The 24,307-nt window shown below is 42.6% G+C and overlaps 2 protein-coding genes across 3 annotated transcripts; one reads left to right on the top strand and one right to left on the bottom strand.

The window, feature by feature from the left end:
• Positions 1 to 106: 106 nt before the first annotated feature.
• Positions 107 to 3,515, bottom strand: LOC128515650 (trafficking protein particle complex subunit 5-like). Of its 2 annotated transcripts, none has more exons than XM_053489744.1 (3): positions 3,435 to 3,515; positions 2,978 to 3,251; positions 107 to 1,000 (listed from the first exon to the last, which is right to left on the bottom strand). In XM_053489744.1, exons 2-3 carry the CDS (start codon positions 3,245 to 3,247, stop codon positions 704 to 706), a joined length of 567 nt encoding a protein of 188 aa, XP_053345719.1. In that variant the 5' UTR covers positions 3,248 to 3,251; positions 3,435 to 3,515; the 3' UTR covers positions 107 to 703. The 2 variants fall into 2 exon arrangements, with proteins under 2 accessions (XP_053345719.1, XP_053345718.1); XM_053489743.1 differs by having other exon boundaries at positions 3,374 to 3,464.
• Positions 3,516 to 7,435: 3,920 nt separating this feature from the next.
• ubn2b (ubinuclein 2b) lies at positions 7,436 to 23,599 on the top strand. Its single transcript, XM_053490199.1, has 15 exons — positions 7,436 to 8,230; positions 9,696 to 9,815; positions 11,738 to 11,839; positions 12,875 to 13,006; positions 13,307 to 13,407; positions 13,712 to 14,231; positions 15,657 to 15,727; positions 17,089 to 17,325; positions 17,918 to 18,028; positions 18,152 to 18,295; positions 18,391 to 18,441; positions 18,858 to 18,888; positions 18,980 to 20,284; positions 20,374 to 20,569; positions 22,998 to 23,599. The coding sequence occupies exons 1-15, from the start codon at positions 7,868 to 7,870 to the stop codon at positions 23,039 to 23,041; spliced, it is 3,528 nt and encodes a 1,175-aa protein (XP_053346174.1). The 5' UTR covers positions 7,436 to 7,867; the 3' UTR covers positions 23,042 to 23,599.
• Positions 23,600 to 24,307: the final 708 nt, after the last annotated feature.

Here is a 24,307-nt window from a genome sequence, read left to right as displayed (position 1 = left end):
ACTTTCACTATTAAACATTGCTCTGGTTTCTACTGACTTCTTATATCAGTACTTACATCATCCATACCAAGATGATGTACGTACACTATATTGACACATCACACACTTATATATGTTGTACATAATTTGCGTTTATTGTAACAGCTTTACAGAAAACAAAATAAAAGTTACATCCTCACCAGAATCAAGCCTTACTCATGATAATAATACACAGTACAATAAGCAGAGATGTTAAAAGACAACACGCAAACAGACAAGCACTGACCCACTGACCCAACACCTGATAATCATTTACACACACACACACACACACACACACACACACACACACACACACACACACTCACGCGCGACCTGTCTCTGGACGGGTTCTCAAGGCGCTTATGCGGTAGACGAGTGAGGCAATAAGTAAGAGTTTTATTTGTTTTAGTTCCTGTTTGTGGTTTTAAATCAACCACAAGGAGCTGTAGAGTTTCTCTTGCGTCAGTATTTTGCATTGTTTTAGTAATATCAATGATCAGAGTGTACTAATATATTCACACTCACTCTTTGAGTAAATAACTTGTCTTTTTAGAGTTTCACTCACAGAACCTGTGTAACCTTTTCAGCATTTTTAATTCTCTACCAGGAATTGAAGATGACCTGATTGACTTTGGAACTCTGTAAAACACACACACACGGCGCTCCTCGTCCTTGTCCCTCTCTACCTCCCGTCCAGCTGCTTGTCTCGGGCGATGACAGCTTCGTCGAACTTGATCATGAGCGTGGTGCCTTTGTGCCAGTGCGCGGTGACTTTGGCGGGGAAGCCGCTGTGCGTGAGGAAGGCCTCCACCATGCCGGCGGTGAAGGCGGCGCAGTTTAGAGTGCTGTTCTCCTTGGGCACGGATATGAACGTGTTCACCAGCGGCTCCTTCTCGATGATGTAGTAGGTCTTGTCGTCGTCGTTGGCCTGCTCCAGCTTGTCCGCTTCCTTACCAAACAGAGACTTCCACACGGAGACCTACAGAAAAAAAAAAGGAATAAATTAATTGACAAATAAATAAACATATGAGACATTATGTCTAATCTACACCTTGTTTTGTGAAGTACACTAGGGAGATGACAAACACTTGATGAAGTCGCATGGTAAAAATCTCAGCAATAAAAATCAGTGTTTAATAGATACACTTAGTTATATAAGAGCATTTCCATACACACACACACACACACACACACACAATGTGATAAGAACAGGATTAGGACTAAACAGCTGTGTGTCCATGAGAAAACCACTTGTTAGTGAGACTCATCAGAAAAAAAAAAAAACTTCAGTTTGCGAGGGAGCAAAGATTGGACTTTGGAGTGAAAGAAAAAGGTTCAGATGAGTCCAGATTCAGGGAATGTCAGGGTGAGAAGAGAAGTACATGAAGCGATGCACTCATCATGCATAGTGTCCACTGTACAAGCCTCTGGAGACAGTGTTATGATCTGGGGTTGATCAGTTACTCAGGTCTAGACTCAGAAATGTTATGTGGAAATAAAATAAAGTCAGCTGACCACCTGAATGTACTGAATCACCAGGTTATCACATCTATGGAGTTTGTCTTCCCCTGATGGCACGGAGCATAAACCAGGACTGGTTCTGAGAGCATAAGGAATCATTGTCATACCTGAACTGGACACCACTTTGTGTGCTGTAATCAAAGCTGAAAGTGACTGAATGAAATCTTAGCGTGTGCTAAATCCTGTGAAAAACTCCAGTCTCTCCCAAACGTCTCCATAGGTATATGGAGGAAATTACTGAAGTGGAGAAGTGACTATATGGTGCGGGATGTGCTGTTCCAGAATTGTTGTGGCTGTTGATTCAGACACTTACCTAAAAGCCTCAAAATGCTTAACTGATTCTCCACTAGTCAAGTGAGTCATCCTGTATTTTATAAAGAAAGAGAGATAAAACTAGACATAGGCTCTTATTTCTAGGTAGATTAATAAGGTTAAAACCTTAACATGTTCATGTTTAACTGAAGGAGGGTGGAGGATCCACATGTCATGAATGAACATAATGCAGAGAAGTTGTTGCCTTGTAAATATGAGGTTGTATCAAAAAGTTTTGTAACTCGCCAACAGATGGCTGCACACACAACCTTCAAAAGTCAGCGTGCCAAAAGACACTGTCCATCGACATCTTATTGTACATCTGAGCAGTTGAGGGTTAAAGTTATAAAACATTTTACCTAGTCACTATTACATTTTAATACAATAATTTGGAACGCTGTAATTAAACTTATATAGTTTTTCTCATTCTCAATAACCATATATGTTGTAACGTTGCGGAAATAAAGGGACGAGTTGGTGGTATTTGATCCCTCGACCATCAGAACTGTACTCCAATGCCTTAACCTTTGAGCTACCCCTGCTATTTCATGTTAGCAGCAAGTTAACAAAAAGCAAACGTGAAATGAAGACTTGAAGCCATACTGCAAGTTTACGGTGATGCTGCAACGAGTCGCTCGAGGTGTTTTGCATGGCACGCGCACGTCAAGAGCGGAAGAACATCCCTGGAAGACTTTAAACAAGCTCCTGACAAAACCGTTTGCCAACTTGTGCATGATGAACATTGGGGAATAATCCACAACACTGCTGTCGTTGTGAACACGCGCCGTGTTGCTGCAGAGTTCGTCCCCAGGAGCAGAAGGAACATCACGCTGAGGTCTTGCAAGAACTCAGTCAGCGTGCCGTGGACGACCCGTCCTTCATGTCGAGGATCATCACCAGTAAGGAAAAAAAACAGTCTATACAGTCTAAAGGGAAAAAGCGAGGCAGGTCCACAGCTCGACCGAGTCCACGCTCGTCGTCTTTCTGTCCTTCTGTGAGAGAATCCGTCCCTCATATGAACAGAAACAGAGCTTGTGAACAGATCTCAGAAGCACCTTGTGTTTATGTGCATCAGTGTTAATGCAGTGATGATGATAATGATGATGATGATGTAATCACGTGCCTTGATGAAGAGCAGGATGTTGAGCACTTTGGTCTCCCTCTTGCCGTTCTTCTCCCTCAGCACCAGCAGATCGAGCAGCGACGCCCCCACGGCTCGGCCCATGTCCGCCAGGCGCGCCTGCAGCTCGGACACCGAGTACACCCGGCTCTGGCAGTACTGCACCATCTCCGAGAAGAGCAGCGCGAAGGCGCTCAGACTCACCTCCGTCCTGGGCCGGGACAGAGAGCGCTCGAGCACCGCGGACTTCCCCCTGGTGAAGCGGGTCTCCATGGTCCTGTCCGACAACAACAACAACAACAAACAAACAACACAACACAGGGTTACTGACTGCTGAAAGTTTCAAAATTATAAGAATATTATTATTTTTAATTATTAAATGCTCTACTAATCGATTACAATTCCTCCATATGATCTACAATCCTTCTGTTAAAATCTCACATAACAACCAAAAACCAACCAGTTCCGTTACTTCCGGGTTTTGTTTTTAATACTCTACTTCGTGTTCGAGTCGAGTCGAGCCTGGTGTCCTACTGCCCCCTACAGGCCTGGCGTATTGACATTATTTTATTGTATTGGAATATTCCAACTAGTTTAATCTGCTTTATAAGGCTGTGAAATATATGGGACCATTTGTGGGAATTACTTGAACAATCAAGACCCTAGACCTGACCTAGACCTATTTGTTTTTTTGTTTTTTGTTTTCTTTTTCTGTCTTTTATGTTTTCTTTCACTGGATGACTGCGTAGCCTCTAGCAACTCCACCACCATCAAGTCATCAAGTTTTCTGATGACACCGTCGTGGTGGGCCTGATTACTGACGACGATGAGACGACCTACCTGGAGGAGATTGGAAATTTGGAGAACTCGTGCCAGAGGAACAATATTTTTCTTATATTTTTCATATATTGTATATTTTGTAGTGTACAAATACTTTATTATTTCTTAGTTAAATTTACTTCTATTTTCTTTTTCATATTTATTTCCTAATAATAGTTTTTATTCTAAGGTCACAGGTGGTCGTCTAAGCATTTTATTGCATATCGTACTGTGTATGAATGTGTATGTGACAAATAAAATTTGAATTTGATTTGATTTAGACTGTTTTGTCCTTTTCTTTTTCATGACCACCCTTTTATATTAACAGAATATAAATGTTTGCTGTGGGTGTGTGGAAAGGAATTACATTTACTCGCATTACTGTAATTGAGTAGATTTTTTAGATTACTTCTACTTTTGTAAAGTAGATTTTAAAACCTGTTATTTTACTTTTACTTAAGTATGTTTTGTTTAAAGTATTGTACTTCACTACATTTTAAATCATATTCACTACTGAGAAAAAAAAAGAATGAAAATGAAAATAATACAAATTATACACCGGAGAAGGAAAAAAATTGCACCCCGGAAACCACTGCACTGATTAATTTATGGGCATGGAGAACAAACGCGCTAAATTCACAAGAACGATGGAGACGGACAAAACAGATGCCAGTGATACAGATACCATCAAATTCTAATAAAGCAAACCCCTGGTCATATTTAATCTACCTAAATTTGATTTCAAGCACAACAAAGGCAACAGATTTATTATGCAAGGGTGTTCCATCCCCCATCCCACCCCCACTGTTGAAAAAAAAAATAACTCAGTAACTTTTACTCTGAGTAAATTTTTAATGAGTTACTTTTTACTTTTACTTGAGTAGATTTTTATAAGGGTAACTTTCCTTGTACTTCAGTAAAAGTTCACTAAAGTAACAGTACTTTTACTTAAGTACAAAATGTTATTACTCTTTCCACCTCTGGGTGTGAGGGCTCTCTTGTTCTTCTAAGGATTTTTTTCCCAGCATGCAGTGCTTTTGCAGGAACTTAACATGCTTAAAACGTCATAAAATCAGCAGACAGTATGGATGACTAAATCATCTCTGCATTTTTTGCACATTGCACAGTAATGGACACTCATGGTCATAGCTCATGCACATTTGCACATACCCCGGACATTCATGGACATTGTATGTTTGCACATTCATGCATATTTGCACTTTTGCACATTGCAGCTTATGGATATTTATGGACCATGGACATCTACACACACATGCACATTTGCACACCTCCTGGAAATTTCCATTTATTTCCATTTTAATCCATCTTCATATTTTTTTTCTTATTGCATAGATACGTTTTTTTTATATTTCTTGTATATATATTTTTTAATATTTTTATATTTTCTTCTATTAATTTTTTTTGTTAAATTGTTTTTACATTTTTAAAGTCACAGGTGCTCGTTTAAGCATTTCACTGCATATCGTACTGTGTATGACTGTGTAAGTGACAAATAAAATTTGAATTTGATTTGATTTGAATCTTCTACCATTGGGCACAGGGTCCTCATACGAGATTTTTTCCTGTATAGCTCATACACACTTGCTTAAATGCACAAAATACACATTTAAAGCTCACCAATCTGTACAAATTTTGCATTGCATGTCATGGGCTCAACCCAACATGAGGTCAGTTCATTTTGGTTCATTTGCAAAACACACCAAATGGTTTTTGACACACTCTTCCTAGGGGATTTATACGATTGGCAACAAGCCGGGCCTTTTGAAGATACAAAATTGTGGAGACGTTTTTGAAATCTCCATAAGGTCAGCCGTAATGACGCCTTAAACTCATGCTAAAAGGTGTTCAATAAGTTTCTGTGTGACATTTTATTGAGTGACATCACATTGAGTGACATCATAATGTGATGCATTTTTTCCAAAATCTAGGGGCGTTTTGTAAGTATAAACATAAAATTTACCCATTTCTAAAATTATGTCATAATGGTATTGGTACGTCCCCTTTCAAATCATGTGCCCAGTATGTTGTCTTTCTGGTGCATCCGAGTGGTGATAGCACAGGGTGCTTGGGCCCGCTGATTGTTGCTTGCAACTATTTTTTTGTTGTTGTTGTTAAAAATCAATAATAATAATAATAATAATAATAATAAAGACCTACAGCTGTGGCCAAAAGATTTTAGAATGACAATTAATTTTATGCTTAAAGGTCTGCTGCTTTGGTGTTTTTTTTATCTTTTTTTAAATGAGATGTTAGTATGTTTTATTCGAGACACCAATTAGCCTGACCTGCATGTCTTTGGACTGTGGGAGGAAACCGGAGAGAATCTAAAGGCAAACCACCAAACAAAGGGAGAACATGCATACTCTATGCACACAGACTTCGCTCCCCATGTGCATCAGTGTCCCTTGGCAATAACTGAACCTGTCGCTAGTTCACTGTTTTTCCTTCCTTAGATCACTTTTGGTATGGCTTTACCAATGCAGACCATTGAACATCCCATAGTTTTCATCACAATTTGGCCCTTCTCACAGTACCTCAATTTTTAATATCCTGTTACAATTGGCGGCTGGAAGTGGGAGGGTTATATTAGATAGCAAGTGAACATTTTTTCCTAAAATTGATGTGTTAGAAACAGAAAAGATAGACAAGTACAAGGATTTGAGCGTAATGATTTTGACAAAGGCCAAATTGTGATGGCTAGAGGACTGGGTCAGAGCAACTCCAAAACTGCAGCTCTTGTGGGATGTAGCTAGCCTGCAGTGGTCACTAAAGACCAAAAGCGCTAAATACTACATACCGTAGAGCTAAATATTACATCACTGTGGTATTTACTACGCCATCCCGTTTTCATTTTATGTATTTATAACACTGCTAATCTAAAGATAGCAGCACAGTGGGGTAGTGGGTGATGAACATATGAAAGTGGTTTCCTGGAGAGGTTATATTTATCAGGCAAAAATGAAAAGACATTAAAACACCCTCACCGTACAAATCCTTTATTTTATTTAATAGTTTATTCGATTAAAGTTAAAATCTTATTAAAATCATTGTTGCAAACAAATTGGTGAGAAACACCAAAGATAAGAATGTGTGTAACTGTGACTAATAAAGTTCCTACTGCTTTATATAAAAGTATGTACACTCCACACACTCACTTACACATTCACACACACTCACTTACACATTCACACACACTCACAAATTCATACGCGAACATTCACACACACACACACTCATCAAAATCACTCACACATAAATTCACACCTGCTCACTCTCACACACTCATACACCAAATCACTCACTTACACACACACACCAAATCTCTCACTCACTCTCTCGCACACACACCAAATCTCTCACTCACTCTCACACACACTCATACACCAAATCACTCACTCTCTCACACAAACACACCAAATCTCTCACTCACTCACTCACTCTCTCTCTCTCTTACACACACACACACGGCACCGCCTCGTTTTCGCGCGAGTTTGCTACCGTTGGGCGGGGCCACAAACACGCGCTCTGACTTCCGATTGGATCGAGCTCGTACTCCATTTCCGGTCGGGTCTATTGCGCATGCCCAGTGACCCTGCGGAGTAAAAAATCTATCTAGTGATATTTTAAAATGGCCCCCACCACAGAGGCTCGCGCTCCGGCGCTTTACCTTCTTTTTTGATAGAGAGACAGAGAGATCGAAGAAGAAGAAGAGAGATAGAGCGAGAGAGAGAGCGCGAGAGAGGGAGAGAAGAAGAAGAGAAGGAGGAAGAAAAATAAAGAAGAAGGAATTAAAGTGTCTGAGTGAACTCTCCGGTCGGTTAGAGTTTGTTTCACGGACTAGCTTGTTAGCTAGGCTAGGCTACATGTTTACTTGGCCGGCTAGCTCGCTTTAAAAAAAAGAAGAAGATATTATTTTTGTTTGCTAAATGCTAGCTAGCGCGTGCGGCTAAGTTACTTTAGCTAGCGCAGAGCTAGCCTCCTGGACAAGTTTTCCTCGCTTTTCCTTTCTCTTTTCCTTCTTGTTGTATTTTTTTCTTTCCTCGCTTGCTCTAAATGGCCGACCCGAGGAAAGTGCCCTTCGTCACTCTGGCTTCGTACAGCAGCAGCAGCGGCTCGGCGGCGCCGGTGTCTGAGTGCAGGAAGCGGCGGAGGGAGGAGGAGAGCGAGGCGGCCGGGCTACAGCCACACCAACAACAACATCAACAACAACAACAACAACACCAACAACAACACCCCGGGAGAGACACAGGGACAGGGCTGTTCACTAACGGGAGGAGCTCCGGGGCTGAGGGTCCCTCCACCTCCACCACAGAGCCCAAGTCCACAGTCAGGCTCAGTCTGTGTCTGTCTGAGCCCAGTGACAAGGGATCATCAGAGTTCAGCTACACCGAGCTCGTACAGCAGGCCACACAGCAGGTACAGAGGAGGAGGAGGAGGGGTTAGAGCTGTCTGTCTGTCTGATACATCACCTCCTCATGACATCACACACATCACCTCCTCATGACATCACACACATCACCTCCTCATGACATCACACACATCACCTCCCCATGCACAGGCCCAGGACTCACTCTGTTATAGTGTGTGTGTAGTGATAGTACTCATACCTGTCTTTTATAACTTACAGTATGTGTGTAGTGTTGGTACTCTGATCACTTTTGTAGAGCCTACAGTGTGTGTTGTGTTGGTACTTTCATTACTCTCTTGTAGCTTTTAGTGTGTGTGTGTCACTCGCTTATAACTTACAGTGGATCTGGTGTGTGTGGTTGGTGGCCGGGTGTGTGTTTTGTGATAGTTCTCTCATTACTCTCTTGGTGTGTGTGTAGTTGGTGGCGGGGTGTGTGTGTGTTTTGCAATAGTTCTCTCATTACTCTCTTGGTGTGTGTAGTGTGTGTGTGGTATGGATGGAAATAACCAGTTACCTCCTAATACGATTTAATCACGTAATATTGCAATTACCGTTTAGCGATAAGTATCATGATTTTATGATAAATGTCCAGATTCAACATCGCGTTTCCCTGATTTTGATCCAATTTTAAACCTTTACAAAAAGTTTCTCAGTTAAAACCCCAAGTGCAGCATTTAAACACCACAAACACACTTCAAGCAGCAGCGCGTATCTCTGTCAAACACCATAATTATGGTTTCCGAACAAACATAGCAAAATTTCACTTCTATTGCACGTGATGAAAACATGTAAATAGTTCACCTGTAGGATTACAGAGAACTGCTCTGTGAAAATCTCACAGCTTTGTTTTTTTTTTTTTTTTTTTTTTTTTTTAAACAGTTAGTTATTTCAAGACACAAATGTCTCCTGTCCTGGAACGCTTCTTGTTTTTGTGATGAAGACCTTCCCAGGAAAGCAAGACTAAAACTGACCTCTGCTGCAGAGGAGAAGTTCATTTAGAGTCACCAGCTTTATTCAGAGCTGTTACCACTAAGATACCATCGTCATGCCCTTAGGTGGACCTCTTATAATACGGGATATGTGGTTTAATTCCTAGTGGTTTGAGACGCTCTCCTCCGTCAGAAGATTAGCTGTCCCGCTGATTTGTTCTGTTGCCTTTATAGCTTCTTTATTTTCTCTATGTGACACGACACAGGCCAGGACGAGTCAAAGGGAATCTCTGAAGACCTTTGTGTTTGTGCTGTGTGTGTGTGTGTGTGTCAGATGTATGACCTGTAGCACTACCTTATCTATCTTTAACTGGAGCACATCAAGATCATAAGTTATTATTGTGTAAAGCTCGTACAGCGTCGATGAGATGATTGAAATGATTTCCTGTGATTTTAGAGACTGGTGTCGGCACCTGGACAAGATTATTTCTCTCCCTTATCCTTGTGGTAATTTTTTTTCTTTTCTTTTTTCTTTTATTTCCAGCACCTGAGGAAAGCTCCCGAGAGACTCACGCCAGCTCTGGACCCGAACGACCCGCTGGCTGATCAGGACAAAGAGAGACGAGAGGTCGAAGCCATGGCCAGGATGTTTGAGAGTAAATATGTATGTTGCTCTTCTTTATTATTATTAAATTTTTTCCCCTACACACGGTGATGCACTGAGGTCCAGCGGATACGAACCGGACTTTTTTTAATCTTTGTTTGATGTCGTTTGTTATTTAAACAATGATCCCACTCTGATTAAGGGTGTCACGATCCTCCAAATCCTCGATTCGATTACATTTTCGATTCTAAAGTCTAAAGATTTTCGATTTAAAATAGAAAAATTTTAAAGCACAAGCTATGCCATTTTAAGACTTTTATGCGATATAATAATATCTGACCTTTGTTCGCAATGTACCACACACTACATTGTCAAATTTAAAATGTTTATTAACAATAAAATGTAACAATAACTTATATCTTCAGTCAATTGGAAACTTGTACAAAATAACCTGCCATCTAATTTCTCTCTTGTAACTGCAGTTTTCTTCACAGATGATGACATTCAAGTTCACCAAAAAAATAGCAGTTTCAAGTTCTTGTTAAAGCGGAATATGAAAAGAGAACTGCTAAAAATATTGCAAAAATACTGTCAAAAATATTAACTATTTACATTTATATGGGCAGATATATTTTTTTTATTATTTCCCAGTCATCATTAATGTGATGAGCTGTGACAGTCATGAAGCTCTGTGTTGCTCTGGAGGTCCAGCAATCTGTAGTCAAGGCTACTAAATGTGCACTGCTAAGACCTTCAATAACTTTCTCCTTCACATTATTGTACATGGAGGGTATCACCGTAGCTGTGAGATGCGTCCTATTTGGGATTTCGTAGCGCGGTTCTAGCACACTAATTAAATGCCTAAAACCGGAGTTTTCTACCACTGAATAAGGTCGCATATCCGCAGCTATAAATACTCCTACCGCGCTTGTAATTGCCTTTGCACGTGTTGAGTTACTTGGAAGTTTTATTCCAAATGAAGACCGGAGAGTAGTTTGTGTTACACTTGTCGGTTTAACAGACAAATCTATGTTTTTGTGGTGCCTTCGGAGATGCCCTGCCATATTAGTCGTGCTGCCGGTGGAATAATGTGATACACGTACATAGCAGAGCTTGCAAACTGTTTTCTTTTTTGTTTCTTTTTTTTTTCTCGACAACATGAACGTTGTCAACATAACTCACTGGAAATCCAAAATACTTACACACCGGCGACTTCAGTGAATGAGGAGGGGGTTCAAGTTCTGTCAACGGGTCTCCTGCGTCTGCAGTTGCCATGCTATCTTTTGGCTGTTGTAGCTGTTAGGTTGACTCGCAGCACTTCAACAAGCGTGTTTTTTTTTTTTGCTTGGCAAGCCAAGCTGACGTGACATGGGTGTGTGGCAGCATCGACGATTCCATTTTTTTATTCGAAATCGTGACACCCTTAATCATAATAAATTGCCATTTTTTTTTATACAAGAAAAATTTCACCACAGTGTTGTTCATCATCATTATCATGTAAAACCCTTCTGTCCATCATGTTTTATTTGACTGCAATTACTTCTACTCCTGTGAGGAACTTGATTTATTCTGTTGACAGTTTTTAAACAAGTAAATCCAAATTTAGTTTTAAAGTTATTAGAAAAAAATCAATCTTGAACATCTTATTTAGGTTTTAATATTGAGTAACTAAAAGTGACTGAATGGCGTTAAAGAAAGAAAATCTGTCACAATTTTAAATTTGTCACAAAAAATCACACGCCACAGTGAAAAGCTTATAAACTAGATGGAGCGACTTTCCAATTAAGTTTTTTTAATGTAAATAAGAATGTATTATTAAAAACAATGGGATGCTATTACAATAGAATATATATAAATTATGCGTAACATGCAAATTGTGATTGTACTGAGAAGTTTATAAAAAAAACGAAATGCGCATAAAACTGTAAAAACACAATGGTGTAACGGTGTAAGTTAATGTTGGTGTGTTTGTTGTGGTAAAGGGTAACACCGGAAAGAAGAAAAAGAAGGACCGGATGCAGGATCTCATCGATATTGGATACGGCTACGACGAGACCGATCCGTTCATCGACAACTCTGAAGCTGTGAGAGTCGCTCTCATTTTTATCTTACTCTGATATTAATTAGAGAGCATAGTCTTTTTTTTTTTTTCCCTGCATTTGAATATAAACCTTTTATGATCATTATATTGTAGTTGTGATCGGTTATGTTTTAAAATTAGTTGCATTTAAATAAACTGCACAGTCAAATATTCTGTTTATACACAAAGTTAACAAGATTTGCTTTTTCCGTTCAGACATTTTAGTTATTTTTTTGTTTGTTCTTCGGGCCCAAGCACTACGACATCACTATGATGACATCATGGCTATTACATCATCATCACTATGATAGTGCTGATGTACTAGTGTGTTTAAACGCCCATGTTGTTTTAAGATTTTTATTTTATTTTTTTCCCAGCGTCCAGGGCTTTTGGGGTCTTATGCTTTCAAATAGTCATGACAGTCAGCACACTGGTTCTAATCTGCAGCCACTTGGTACACATTTAAAGGCTCATTGAGCTGAACAACTTTCGCATTGCATGTCATGGGCTCCATTCAAGAAGTCAGTTATTTTGGGTCATTTGCAAAACACACCCGATGGATTTTGATATACTCCTCCTAGGGGATTTATACGATCGCCACCAAACTGGGCTGATGTTATCCCAACACATTGATGATGCAAAATTGCAAAGGGATTTTTGATATCTTAAGCGGGTCACCCGTGACGACGCCTTAAACTTTTGTCGAAAAGTGGTTAATAACTTTGTGTGATGCTTTTTTCCAGAATCCGGGACGCTTTGGGTGTCTTAACATCAAACCTCCCCCTTTTCTGAAAGTATGTCGTAATGGTACCAGTATATCCCCTTTAAATGCATGTGCCCATTGTCTTTTGGGTGCACCCTGGGGGAGAGGGTGATGGCGCAAGGTGCTTGGGCCCGCTTATCGTTGCTTGCAACTATATATTTTTCTATTACTATCAAATCTCAGAATGAAGAAACCTTACACAAAGCTTTATAATAAAGTGCTGTGGTGTTGTGAACTGGCCCATCTTTTTTAGTATTTCTTTTTTTTTTGTTTTAGTACGACGAGCTGGTCCCCGCCTCCCTCACCACCAAGCTGGGCGGCTTCTACATTAACACGGGCACTCTGCAGTTCAGGGCTGCGTCCGAAAGCGAGGACGGGGACGAGAGCAAGGACGGAAACCACTTCAAGGTTCGCATGAATCATTCCGCCTAAAATATTGCACTTTTTTTCATACTAATTGGTCAAACAATGCAAAATTATATAGAAAAATTTAAGTTGTTTAGTCTTTTTATTCCACATAGATTTCCAGGTTAGCTTCTTCAATTTATACACATTCTTTTTAAACAGATTTTTGGCAATGCATTTATTTTATTTTTTTCCTTTTTTTTTTTTTTTATAATCCAATAAAGAATGATGAACTTGATTTAAACAACCTTGATGTTAGGCGTGTCCTCATTTTGTGCGCCTGTGTGCTCTTTTCCCATCCAGAAGTTGAAGGACGGAGAGGAACGCGTGATCAAGAAAAGGAAGAAAAAAGACGGCGCTCTGGAGGAGAAGAAGCCAAGAAAGAATAGAGTGTCGAAGCAGGGGTGAGTCTGGGCGTGGCGCATGGTGGGCGTGGCTTCGAGTTGTTTAAAGGCGCGTAACACTCATGTTCTTGATTTTTACATCAGCATGTTTTTATACTGCCTGTTTAAATCTGAGTGTGCGTGTGTTAATGTAACGCACACATGTTATGCAGCGTATTTTGAGATGAGACATGAAGGAGCATAGATGATTCCTGTCGACTTGCTGATGTTCAAAGCCGCATTTACGTTCGTAATCATAACCGTTAATCCACGACTGCTCACCGCTAGGTTTCAGTTTATTTATTAATTTTTTTGCGTCCTGCAGCGTGTCCGCTCTGAACCGTCCCGAGAAGAAGAAGAGGAAGAAGCTGATGAAGGACTCTCTCACGCTGGCGGCCATGATCCGCCGCTTCAGTCGTGAGAAAGAGGAAATGAGGAAAAAGAATGTCGTTGTCGCCGTCACTGCGGCTCCCAGTACAGCCAGTGGTGCTGCCGCTGCCGCTGCCGGACCCAAAACCACCAGCGTGAACCGTGCCGTTGTCAACTCGCACGCTGTGGCCCCCGGGAACGACCTCTCCGACCTCACCAACGACCCGGCCGTCATGCCGCTGCTGGGTTCTGCTAACGACGAGATGCTGCAGGACCTGATGGACGAGCTCGACTTCTCGCTGCTCGACCCTTCCGACCTGTCAGGCCTGGAAGGTCAGGGTGAGAACGGCAACGCCGCCGCCCAAAGGGGAGGGGCCGCCGCCGGACGCATCCAGAGGACTGGACTCATCCCGCCTCCCCCGCTGCCCGGCGGTCTGCCCGCTGCCCTCGCCAAACGCATCGAGGACCTGCGAGCGGTGCGTACACACACACACAAATGTTTTTTTTTTTTTTTTTTTTCTTTTATTTAAATTTATTTTATTTTGTCAGACTGTATCTTTATATTTTCTCCATAATTAAATCTTATATATATTATTTACTTGTACATTTGGACATTATGTATTTTTTTATATTTTTATTTATCATCAAACAATTATGTTAAAACACACTGTCCTTTAAACATTATATATATTAGCTCCATATTATTTATTTAGTTCAGTACAGGTAGTCCCCAACATTTGAGTCACGAATTTCTGCAGGTGCGAACAGACCACGGTTCTACGAACATTTGTAGATGCGAACAAATCGCAGAAGTAGCTTATGTGTATTGTACAAAAATAGAAACTGCAGTGCACCAGATACCAATATTTACAATTATATACAATATTTTCTGTGTGTAAGTGAATGAATGTATAAAATGTCTAAAGTTAGGTATGTGTGTGTGAGTCGCCTTCACTGGTTTCAATGAACGATGACTAGTACGATGATAGAAAATGTCTGTCCTGTAAAGCTGTCCTGACGGTCAATAATCCTATTTTCTAAAAAAATCTCAACAAAAGAGTTCACAGTCCAATACAGTGGAAAACGGCTCTGAGACCAAAAAAAAAAAACAGTGTCCAGGATTTCCCTCGCGATTTAAAGGCGCAGAGACGTTTCCCTGTGAGATTCTTTTCCTTGCGCACAGTTACTTTTTTTTTTGCTTTATGTTGTATGTTTGGGTCAAAGGAGTACAAGACTCACTTTGTTGGACTTAAGAACAAATCAGACTTACGAACGTTCTCGGAACTCCATTGTAAGGGACTTTTTTATTACTTTTTTTGTAGCAAATTTTAAAACCCATGGTAAGAGCACAGTGTTAGAACACACAGTGTGATCAACACCCAAAGTTTTATGAGTCTTATTTCATCTGTCTGATCTCTAAGTGAGTAACGGAACACCAGATGCTTCAATATCTCTCTCACACTCACACACTCACACACACACACACACACACACACACTTCCTCTCAGGTGTGTTAGAGTGAGAGAGAGCTGTTCTCTGCATGCAGGAGAGGAAGAGGAGGAAGGAGGTGGAGGAGGATGGCGAGGCAGAGAGAGAGATTAAATAAAGTGTAAAGTGTAGAGAGGCGAGGGAGAGAGGGAAGCAGAATGAGTCAGAGATGAGGAAAGGAGAGAGAGAGAGAGGCAGTGAGAGAGAGAAAGAAGTGTGAGGAGGTAGGTGACGTATGACGCCGCAGAATACATTGATTCTTTCTCACACACACACACACACACACACACACACACATACTGAAGCTTTAGTTGATTGATGGAAGCTGTAGTTAATGCATCATATGCATGCAGGAATATATTTGCCATTGTTTAAAGTGTGTGTGTGTGTGTGTGTGTGTGTGTGTGATGCAGGCGTCTCGGCAGTTTGACATGGAAGGGAGGAAGAAGTTCTTCACGCTGGACATGAACAACATCCTGCTGGAGTGAGTTTGTGTCCATCACAGAGCTGTGACTCTTTATTTTATAAACCTCACACACACACACACACGCTCGTTCTGTTTTGAAACTTTATTAATGCACCACCTAGATCGTTTATGTAATCTGCCAGCGATGGATACAATTTATGCAGATTTCGTTTAATTTGAACAGTGGCATACACCCGCCGATTGAACGCTGTCTCTCACACAGTTTGTTCTCCTCAGGGTTGCCAGGTCACACTAGCAGGATCCCTCGTATCCAGTGCTGAAAATAGAAAAATAGAAATCTTGTTTATCTTATAATATCAGTACCAGGTTTTATACTATAGCTTAGATACTTTGAAATAAAAAATAAAAAACAATTTCTCTACAAAGACAAATGTTACCTCTCCAGCACGACTCCTGAACGTAATATGACTTTTTATTTGTGGTCTTGTAGTGTGAAGATTCTTTTTAAATACAGCAGCATCTACATACGAGTTCAATCCGTTCTGGAGCCGAGTTTTAACGCGCAAAAATTCATATTGTGAGAGGAAGAAATAATGTAAATACAGATAATCCAGTCACCCAAAAAATATTACTAATATTACAAAAAACAAAAAGAAAAACAACCTTGCTACAAATTATTTCGCTTCTGTGATAGCATGTCAAGGGTATAATGAATAGAGTCCTTCGAAACCAAACCCCCCCCCCCCCCCTAAAAAAAAAAAATTCGCTACCTTTTTTTTTTTTTTTTTTTTGTAAGGGAGGAGGTTCATGTGCCGAGGTTCAACTGTAATTTAAACAGAGATTCTTTTAAAACTGATTCTTTTCAATCGTATCTGAATTTGAAAAGTTCTAACCGCTTTTTTCCACAAACTGTAGATAAACATGAATACCACAGTTCTCTCTCACCCCTTTAACACCGGAGTGAAGCAGGTACTAGTTCATTTTTGTCTGAGACTAGTGCCGGTTCAGAGCCGTTTCGATAGCAAACCTTCTAAAAACCGGCTGTTTTTTTCGAATGCGCTAGAGTCTTACATCATTCACATCGCTGGTATAACCTCAGCAACAGTGACAAAAAATTATGGTGGCAACAACCATGGCCAACTTCAGTATGGCTTTGTGAGCAGGTCAAGCATTTGAGCTGCCCGTTGCATATGGAGGTTAAATAATTTTTATTTTATTTTAAAGATGACGGTCACAGATTTTTAGTTGGTTGTGATAATCCCAGCCCATGGACCTGTTTTTTCTGTCTGAGAACTTGTTTAAAAATGTGTACCTGGCTGATGTAACTCTATCGCTGACTCTCTGTCCAGTTCAACAAAAAATCTACTATATATGCGATACATTATATAATATCTGAGCGGTCCATCTCTCTTTCTCAGCATTGAGTTGCAGGTGCAGGAGCAGCCGTCTGACGTGCGCTCGGCCGTGTACTCTCACCTGGAGGCCTTCGTGCCCTGTAACAAGGAGGCTCTGCTGAAGCGGCTGAAGAAGCTCAGTCTGAACGTGCAGGACGACCGGCTAAGGAATCCGCTGCTCAAACTCAAGCTGGCTGTCTGCAGCGCCATGCCTGAGCAGATCGCTCGCTACAACATGGACTGTCTGGCTAAGGTGGCAAAGTAAGCGCCAAGTTATTTTTTTTCTCTTCTCTCTGATGTGATGATTCTTGACGAGGAATGTGATGTGGTTTGGTATATGGTGTGAAACCTTTAGATGTGACTGGTAACAGTTTATTACATTAAAGTTAATTTAAAAGTACGGTGGCTTCAGTGCAAAAAAACAAACAAACATTCAAGCGGTTTTGCTACTGTTACACTAGTATGAGCATGAGTCATTTAGGAACATCAGAGAAAATTATCTTTAGCTCTTTTTTCAGTGTCTGTGTTAATATATTTAGGTTACTACGCACCTTATTATAACCTTTAATTACCCTCAGTAGTGTTTCAGAAGTTATTTTAGATGATTTCAAGTAGATGCTGTAGTGCTTTAGCATGTGGCTTTTTTATCCCCCGTTTTTTCTTTATAACGTTTAAAATAAGTCCAGACTCACCTGATGCACTGTATCTCATCTTGATGCTTCCCTCTAGACGCAGCTGTAATTTCTCTTTGTAACGTCAGTGCAGACCTAAATAAGAACGTTTCAGCTTCTGATCCACTGCATTTGAGGTTCCCTTTAACATTCTCGGTTTTGTGTGTGTGTGTAAACTCCAGGCAGCAGTCTGAGGAGGGTGAGAAGAATGGCTCAGAGGAGGAGGATGAGGAGCGGCCGGGAAAACGGGTGGTGGGACCTCGCAAGAAGTTTGTGTGGGACGATAAACTCAGGTGAAAAAACTTCTCAGAGTTTGACTGATTCATTCCTGTTAAGGAAGACACCAAGTAATGTTGGATGTGTCTGTCTAATTTTCTCTTTCTAATGTGTGTGTGTGTGTTTTTTGTGTGTGTTAGGGCTCTGTTGTGTAATCTGGTTCGAGCGAAGCTGGGCTGTTACGAAGATGAGGGTCAGAACTCGCACTCTCCTGAAGACTACCTCAAAGCCTTTATGGAGACCGAGGTGAAACCCCTCTGGCCCAAAGGCTGGATGCAAGCTAGGTGTGTATATGTGTTATTGTTAATACCCCGCCCCCCCCCCAAATCCCTGTGAGCGTCAGGTGTTAAGCGTACTCCCTTCCTGTTGTGTTTTACAGGATGCTGATTAAAGAGAGCCGCATGGCCCACGGCCACCTCACAGGAAACACGTGAGTCGACTCTTTGTCCAGTGTAATCTGACTGCAAAGGTCTTACACACGGCACAAGTGTACATCCATAATGTCCTACCAAACAAAGGCTGCCTTCTCACTAATGACTTTGTCTCTCATAATCTCCTCCTTTATGAATGTTCCAGACTGTCCTTACTTTAGTTCATGATAAAGTTATTTGAATGGCACATTTGCAAACCAAATAATAGCTCGTATCTATTTTTAGTAGTTTAGATGGACTGATTGTGCTTTTGTGATCTATTCAGCTCTGAGTTCACACTTTTATTGAGAAGGTTTGAAACAAGAAAGATCATTAAAAGAGCTTTTACGGTCTTGTTCTGTGTGTTCGAGCTGATCATTCACACCTTAGATGTGTGTATTTGGTTCTAAATGTTGTGCGTGTTTGTGTTTTGCAGAGTGAAGAAGACGCCCAAAGCTAAACCTAAAGTAAGCCCCGCCCACACACGTACAAACATGTTCGTGCCTTGTATCAGCAGAACAATAAAGCGTCATCTGCTGTTTCTCTTTCTCTCCGTAGTCTCAGGATGGCGTTTGGCTTCAACAGTCGACCGCGCCCGCTGCCACGCCCTCTACCCCAGTGCCGCACCCTCAGCGGCCCCCCTCCCCCATCTGCCTGTCGGACTCTCTGGACGAGGATCTGGGCGGGGCTCCATCTCTGGACTCTATCTCGCAGGCTCTGGCTCTGCTCAGCAGCGCAGCCAAGGGGTTAATCCAGTCCAACAGCCCGCCCTCCCCCGAGCCTGCTAAACCGGTTACCTCAGGCACCGCCCTCGGCCCCACCTCCTCGGTCAGCTCCTCCACCCCTGTGCTTCCTAAAAAGATCACCATCAACACCACCGCCTCTGCTTCTCCGGCCACCGGCGGCCCCATCTTCGTCTCTTCCTCCTCCTCCGCTAGCTCGTCTCCCTCTCCGGCTATAGCCCGGCCTTCGTCCATGTCTGTGTCTCCCTCCATCCGGAGCGAGGGAATGGGAGGACTGAAGGTCGGAGTGGTCGGCTTGACTCAGGTGCAGAGACACGTGCTGACGGGGCCTCAGCGAACCGTCGTCACCACCACTGCAGGCATCAGCAACAAGACGAGTGCGACGTCTCCGCCTAAACCGAGGCCGCCTCCCACCGCCTCGCCCCTCATCCCGCCTCACAAGGCATTAAGCTCTCCCCTACCCACGCCCACGGGCCTCCACAAGCCCGGCAATAACAGCGGTGCCGTCGGTCGGATCGGCGCGGTGCCATCATCTCAGCCTCACTCAACCGCACTGTCCATATCGTCCTCTTCGTTTTCTGCATCTGCTGCCTCTTCCTCTGCCTCCTCGCACCTCAACGCCAAAACGCAGCCTAAAATCTCCTCCTCGTCTTCGTCTCAGCCCAAACCTCAGCCGCTGCAGCATCAGCATCCGCAGCCTCAGCAGCAGTCGACGTTCGTCACGCCCATGCAAGCGACGCTCACCAAATCACCCCACAGCTCCAGCTCTCCCATCCTCAAGCTCACTCCACGGGTCACCTCCGTCAGCTCCCCATCGCCCTCCCTCTCCAGGACGAACACGTTACCCACCATGCATCAGTTCTCTCCTAAAACCCCAGGCTTTCACGCAGGGTTTCCAGGCGTCGCCGCCAGTTATAGCACTCCCGTGGGGCAGCAGAAGACTCCCTCTCAGGTCAACAGCTCCGGCCTGACGAGCACCAACACCCCGATCACCAAGCACACCTCGCCCTCGGCCGGATCCGCCAATCACGGGCCACGACAGAGGACGGCAGGCGTGGCTAATCAAGGGGCTAAAACGATGGCAACGGTTACCTCAGCGGCGGCTCCTCAGCTAGCACAGGTACAGCACAGAGTCCGGGATTTGGCCAGGTTTAAATTAAAATGTTTGGAAATGTTAGAAATGTATTGTTCTCTTTTTTGGTGGCGCAGGTGCCGTCTTCCAGCGCCAGTCTGCTGGGTCCCGGCGCTCCTAACCTGCCAATAAACTTTGGGATGCTGGGAGGCATCACTCCCGTCTCTCTGCCCTTCGCCTTCCCCGGCCTGCTAAACCTGCCCACTGTGACAGGAACAAGCGCTGGAGCTAACACTGCTAACCAAAGCAGCTCAGGATACAGTCTACAACCTAGTGAGCATCTCACATACCTGCACATACATACATTAAACTACACAGCAGTGTCTCAGTGACACAGTGAAGGGTCAGGGAGAGAACCCAGTTCTCTGATTTGGATTATTATAAAACTTCTCACTAGTCACACACTTTCCCTGCCACAGAACTATGACTTTTTGATGTTTAACCTAACACTGGGCCACTATATTTGCATATATTTGTAATAATCCAAGTACAGTGGAACCTCGGCTTACGTTTCGGAAGTGGGCTTGTATTCCAAAACACTCGTAAACCAAATTTTCCCATAAGAAATAATGGAAACTTAAATAATTCATTCTACATCCCAAAAAAATAAATACATAAAAATATTTAATACAAAATATAAAGTAAAAAATAAAAAAAATTAACCTGCACCTTACCTCTGAAAAGATTTGCGAATTTCTTCAGAGAGCAGAGTGTGCGTCTCTTGCCTTAATTTCTGTGCGTGTTGTGTTTGTGTTTGCTTCGCACGCACGCACGCGCGCACACACCGCGATGAGGAAGAAATTTTTTTTTATATAACAATTCGGTATTGAAAATTTCTTTTGCTTTACTCGCACGCGCACACACGTGTGTTATAAGAAACAGTACACAAAATAAAATGTGTAAAAAATATAAAATAAAAAATTTAATTACACACACAGGGTCACAGTGTTATAGTAAGCAGTACACGCGTGCATGGATGTTGATTATACCAGTAAGAGACGAGCACGAAGACTCAGCAGGGGAGACGATTCCGCAGTGCACGAGAGAGTTGTGATCACGTGACGCTCGGGGTCAAAAAGAGAAGTGCATGCGTGAAACGTGATACTCGGTGCTCGTAAACCAAGACAATGCTTGTTTTTCAAGGCAAAATTTATTAAAAATCTTTGCTCGTCTTGTGGAACACTCGTAAAACCGCGTTACTCGAAATCCAAGGTTCCACTGTACTGGAGAAAAACATAGGTCTTGAGTCGTGGTTTAAAGATTGTATGGACATCTAGAGAAAGTTCATCCCACCACCCAGGTGCTAGAACAGAAAACAGTCTAAATGCACGTCTTCCTCGATCTCCGAGAGGTGGTGGGATCAATCAAGCAGTGCTGAGGGATCAGTCGAGCAGTGTTGAAGGATCAATGGGAACGCTGTGTGATTAGAGCTCAGAGATAATTGGGTGCTGGGCTGTTTTTAGCTTTGTAGGCGAGCATCAGGGTTTAGAATTTGATGTGGGCAAGCCAGTGCAGGCAGACCTGCGAGGAGTGATCCAGGCTTGAAATAACAAGGGACTGAATGAGCACCTGAGTAGCCTGTGAAAAAAGAAATGGGTGGATTCTTCTGTTTTTGTAAGGAAGAAATCGACAAGAGCAAGTAAGATTAGCAACGTGTGGAGAAAATGACAGTTGATCGTCCAGTTACCCTAAGATCGGAGGAGTGGCTAAAAGGAGTGATCTGATTGTTGTCCAGGGATATCACAAGGTCTTGCCCGGGGATGAGTTGCCAGGGATGAGCAACATTTTTTTTTTTTTTTTTTTTTTTTTTTAATTACTCTGATTGAGTTCCAGTTGATAAGCTGCCATTCAGGATGTCTGCCAGACATGCTGAGATCTGGGTGGAAACCTAATTGTCTAAGGGAGAAAAGGTGAGAATAAGGTATAGAATAAGTGTGTGTCATCTGCATAACAATGGCATAAAAAGCCATGCAATGATATGACCTTACCAAGAGACCGGGTATATAACAGGAGAGGACCAAGTACTGAGCCCCGTGGGACATCAGTAGAGAGTCTGGGGCAGATATGGATCCCCTCCACGTCACCTTATATGACCTATCGTCCCGGTGGGAAGCAAACCATTGCCGTGCCACAGATTCCAAGGACAGGACAGTGCAGTTGTTGTAACACTGGAATAACCGATTCTAACATGTCACCCAAAAATTTTTTCCCTTTAAATGTTCTGCAAAGCTACCTGAAAAAGGAACATCTTCATCAGCAGATAGTTACACCAATTTTCTTATTCACCTGCTCCACTGAAAGTAATGACGATTCTAATCAAGAGTGTAGACGAGGCTAAGTCCATTAGCTGATAAAGAGCTGCTACTGGTGAGGCTGTTGGGGTTACAGTGCGCCATTCCATCCCTCATAGCACATAAACTGCTTTATTCTTCCGTCAAATTGTAATCGTTATAGATTTTTCAGTGTGAAAGCCGTTCCTGAGTTTGTCCTTTTAGTTTCTATACAGAACGTTTATTGCAAAACGTTCATCTTGAGTGTGTCTATTGAGTCGAACAATGTTGTTTAGTGCTCGTGTTAAGTGCCTGTTATTGTGTTTATTGTTGAGCATCATCTCTATCTTTCTTTCTTTTCTTTCCGTTTTTTTGGATAAGTAATGCAGTTCTATAGACTGATTACTCTTTTTTCCTGTTTACCGTTTCAGATGTCACTCAGAGCCAGAGCGGGGATTTAAAGAGGAAGCTGTGATGTCACTCGGATGACATTGCTGCATAACGCATGGACTGCTGGCATAAACAATAAGAACGAACAGCTCTTAGCCTTTTCTTTTCGTTTTTTTTTTTTTTTTTGACCATTTGGAGTATAATTAATTAATGAATTAATAACATCCCTGGCCTGGATGCTTTCTTTCTTTCTTCCTTTTTATTTTCTTTGTTTTGCTAATGTTTACACACACAGACCTTAATTGCTGTGGACGGGAAGGGAAAAGATTTTTTACTTGTGCGAGATTGTGTGTGTGAGTGTATGATTGTGTGTGTGAGTGTATGATTGTGTGTACACACACACACTCCGAGTGGAATATGAACTCTATACAATGAATGAACAGATCGGACTGACGGATGAACTGATCCCTCCCTCTCTCAGGTGAAGGTCCATGTCTCTGGTGCTGTTCCAGGTGGAGTCGATGTTAGTGTTGTTGTTTATTATAATTATTATTGTTAATATTATTATTATTAAAATGCCCCCCACGGAACAAAGACCAGAGGAGTTTTATATCCGGTGCAGAAGCAGGGGCGATGAAATTTGTATTGTACTTGAATTTTTTTTTTGTCAGAACTTTGTCTACTTGAGCTGACCCTCCACACTAGCGAAATAAAAAGCAATAGTTAGTCCCAGGGAGAAAAACAAACAAGGCTTTTTAAGATGGTGTGTGTGTGTGTGTGTGAGAGAGAGAGAGAGAATGTGTGTGCGTGTGAGAGAGAGTGTGTGTGCGTGTGAGAGAGAGTGTGTGTGCGTGTGAGAGAGAGTGTGTGTGCGTGTGAGAGAGAGTGTGTGTGCGTGTGAGAGAGAGTGTGTGTGCGTGTGAGAGAGAGTGTGCGTGCGTGCGAGAGAGACAGTGCGTGCGTGCGAGAGAGACAGTGCGTGCGTGCGAGAGAGACAGTGCGTGCGTGCGAGAGAGACAGTGCGTGCGTGCGAGAGAGACAGTGCGTGCGTGCGAGAGAGACAGTGCGTGCGTGCGAGAGAGACAGTGCGTGCGTGCGTGCGAGAGAGACAGTGCGTGCGTGCGTGCGAGAGAGACAGTGCGTGCGTGCGTGCGAGAGAGACAGTGCGTGCGTGCGTGCGAGAGAGACAGTGCGTGCGTGCGTGCGAGAGAGACAGTGCGTGCGTGCGTGCGAGAGAGACAGTGCGTGCGTGCGTGCGAGAGAGACAGTGCGTGCGTGCGAGAGAGACAGTGCGTGCGTGCGAGAGAGACAGTGCGTGCGAGAGAGTGCGTGCGTGCGTGCGAGAGAGTGC

This window comes from Clarias gariepinus, chromosome 28 (genome assembly GCF_024256425.1).
Source record: "Clarias gariepinus isolate MV-2021 ecotype Netherlands chromosome 28, CGAR_prim_01v2, whole genome shotgun sequence".
In the NCBI taxonomy this organism is placed as follows: Eukaryota; Metazoa; Chordata; class Actinopteri; order Siluriformes; family Clariidae; genus Clarias; species Clarias gariepinus.
The sequence above is the reverse complement of the archived record's forward strand: the minus strand, read 5'-3'. Positions and strand labels throughout refer to the sequence as shown.

Coding starts and splice junctions, on each gene's coding strand:
- ubn2b (XM_053490199.1), top strand. CDS start 7,868: ATGGCCGACCCGAGGAAAGTGCCCTTCGTCACTCTGGCTTCGTACAGC. Junction 9,816..11,737: donor GGATGTTTGAGAGTAAATAT/GTATGTTGCTCT, acceptor GTTGTGGTAAAG/GGTAACACCGGAAAGAAGAA. Junction 13,408..13,711: donor AATAGAGTGTCGAAGCAGGG/GTGAGTCTGGGC, acceptor TGCGTCCTGCAG/CGTGTCCGCTCTGAACCGTC.
- LOC128515650 (XM_053489743.1), bottom strand. Junction 1,001..2,977: donor ACATCCTGCTCTTCATCAAG/GCACGTGATTAC, acceptor TTTTTTCTGTAG/GTCTCCGTGTGGAAGTCTCT.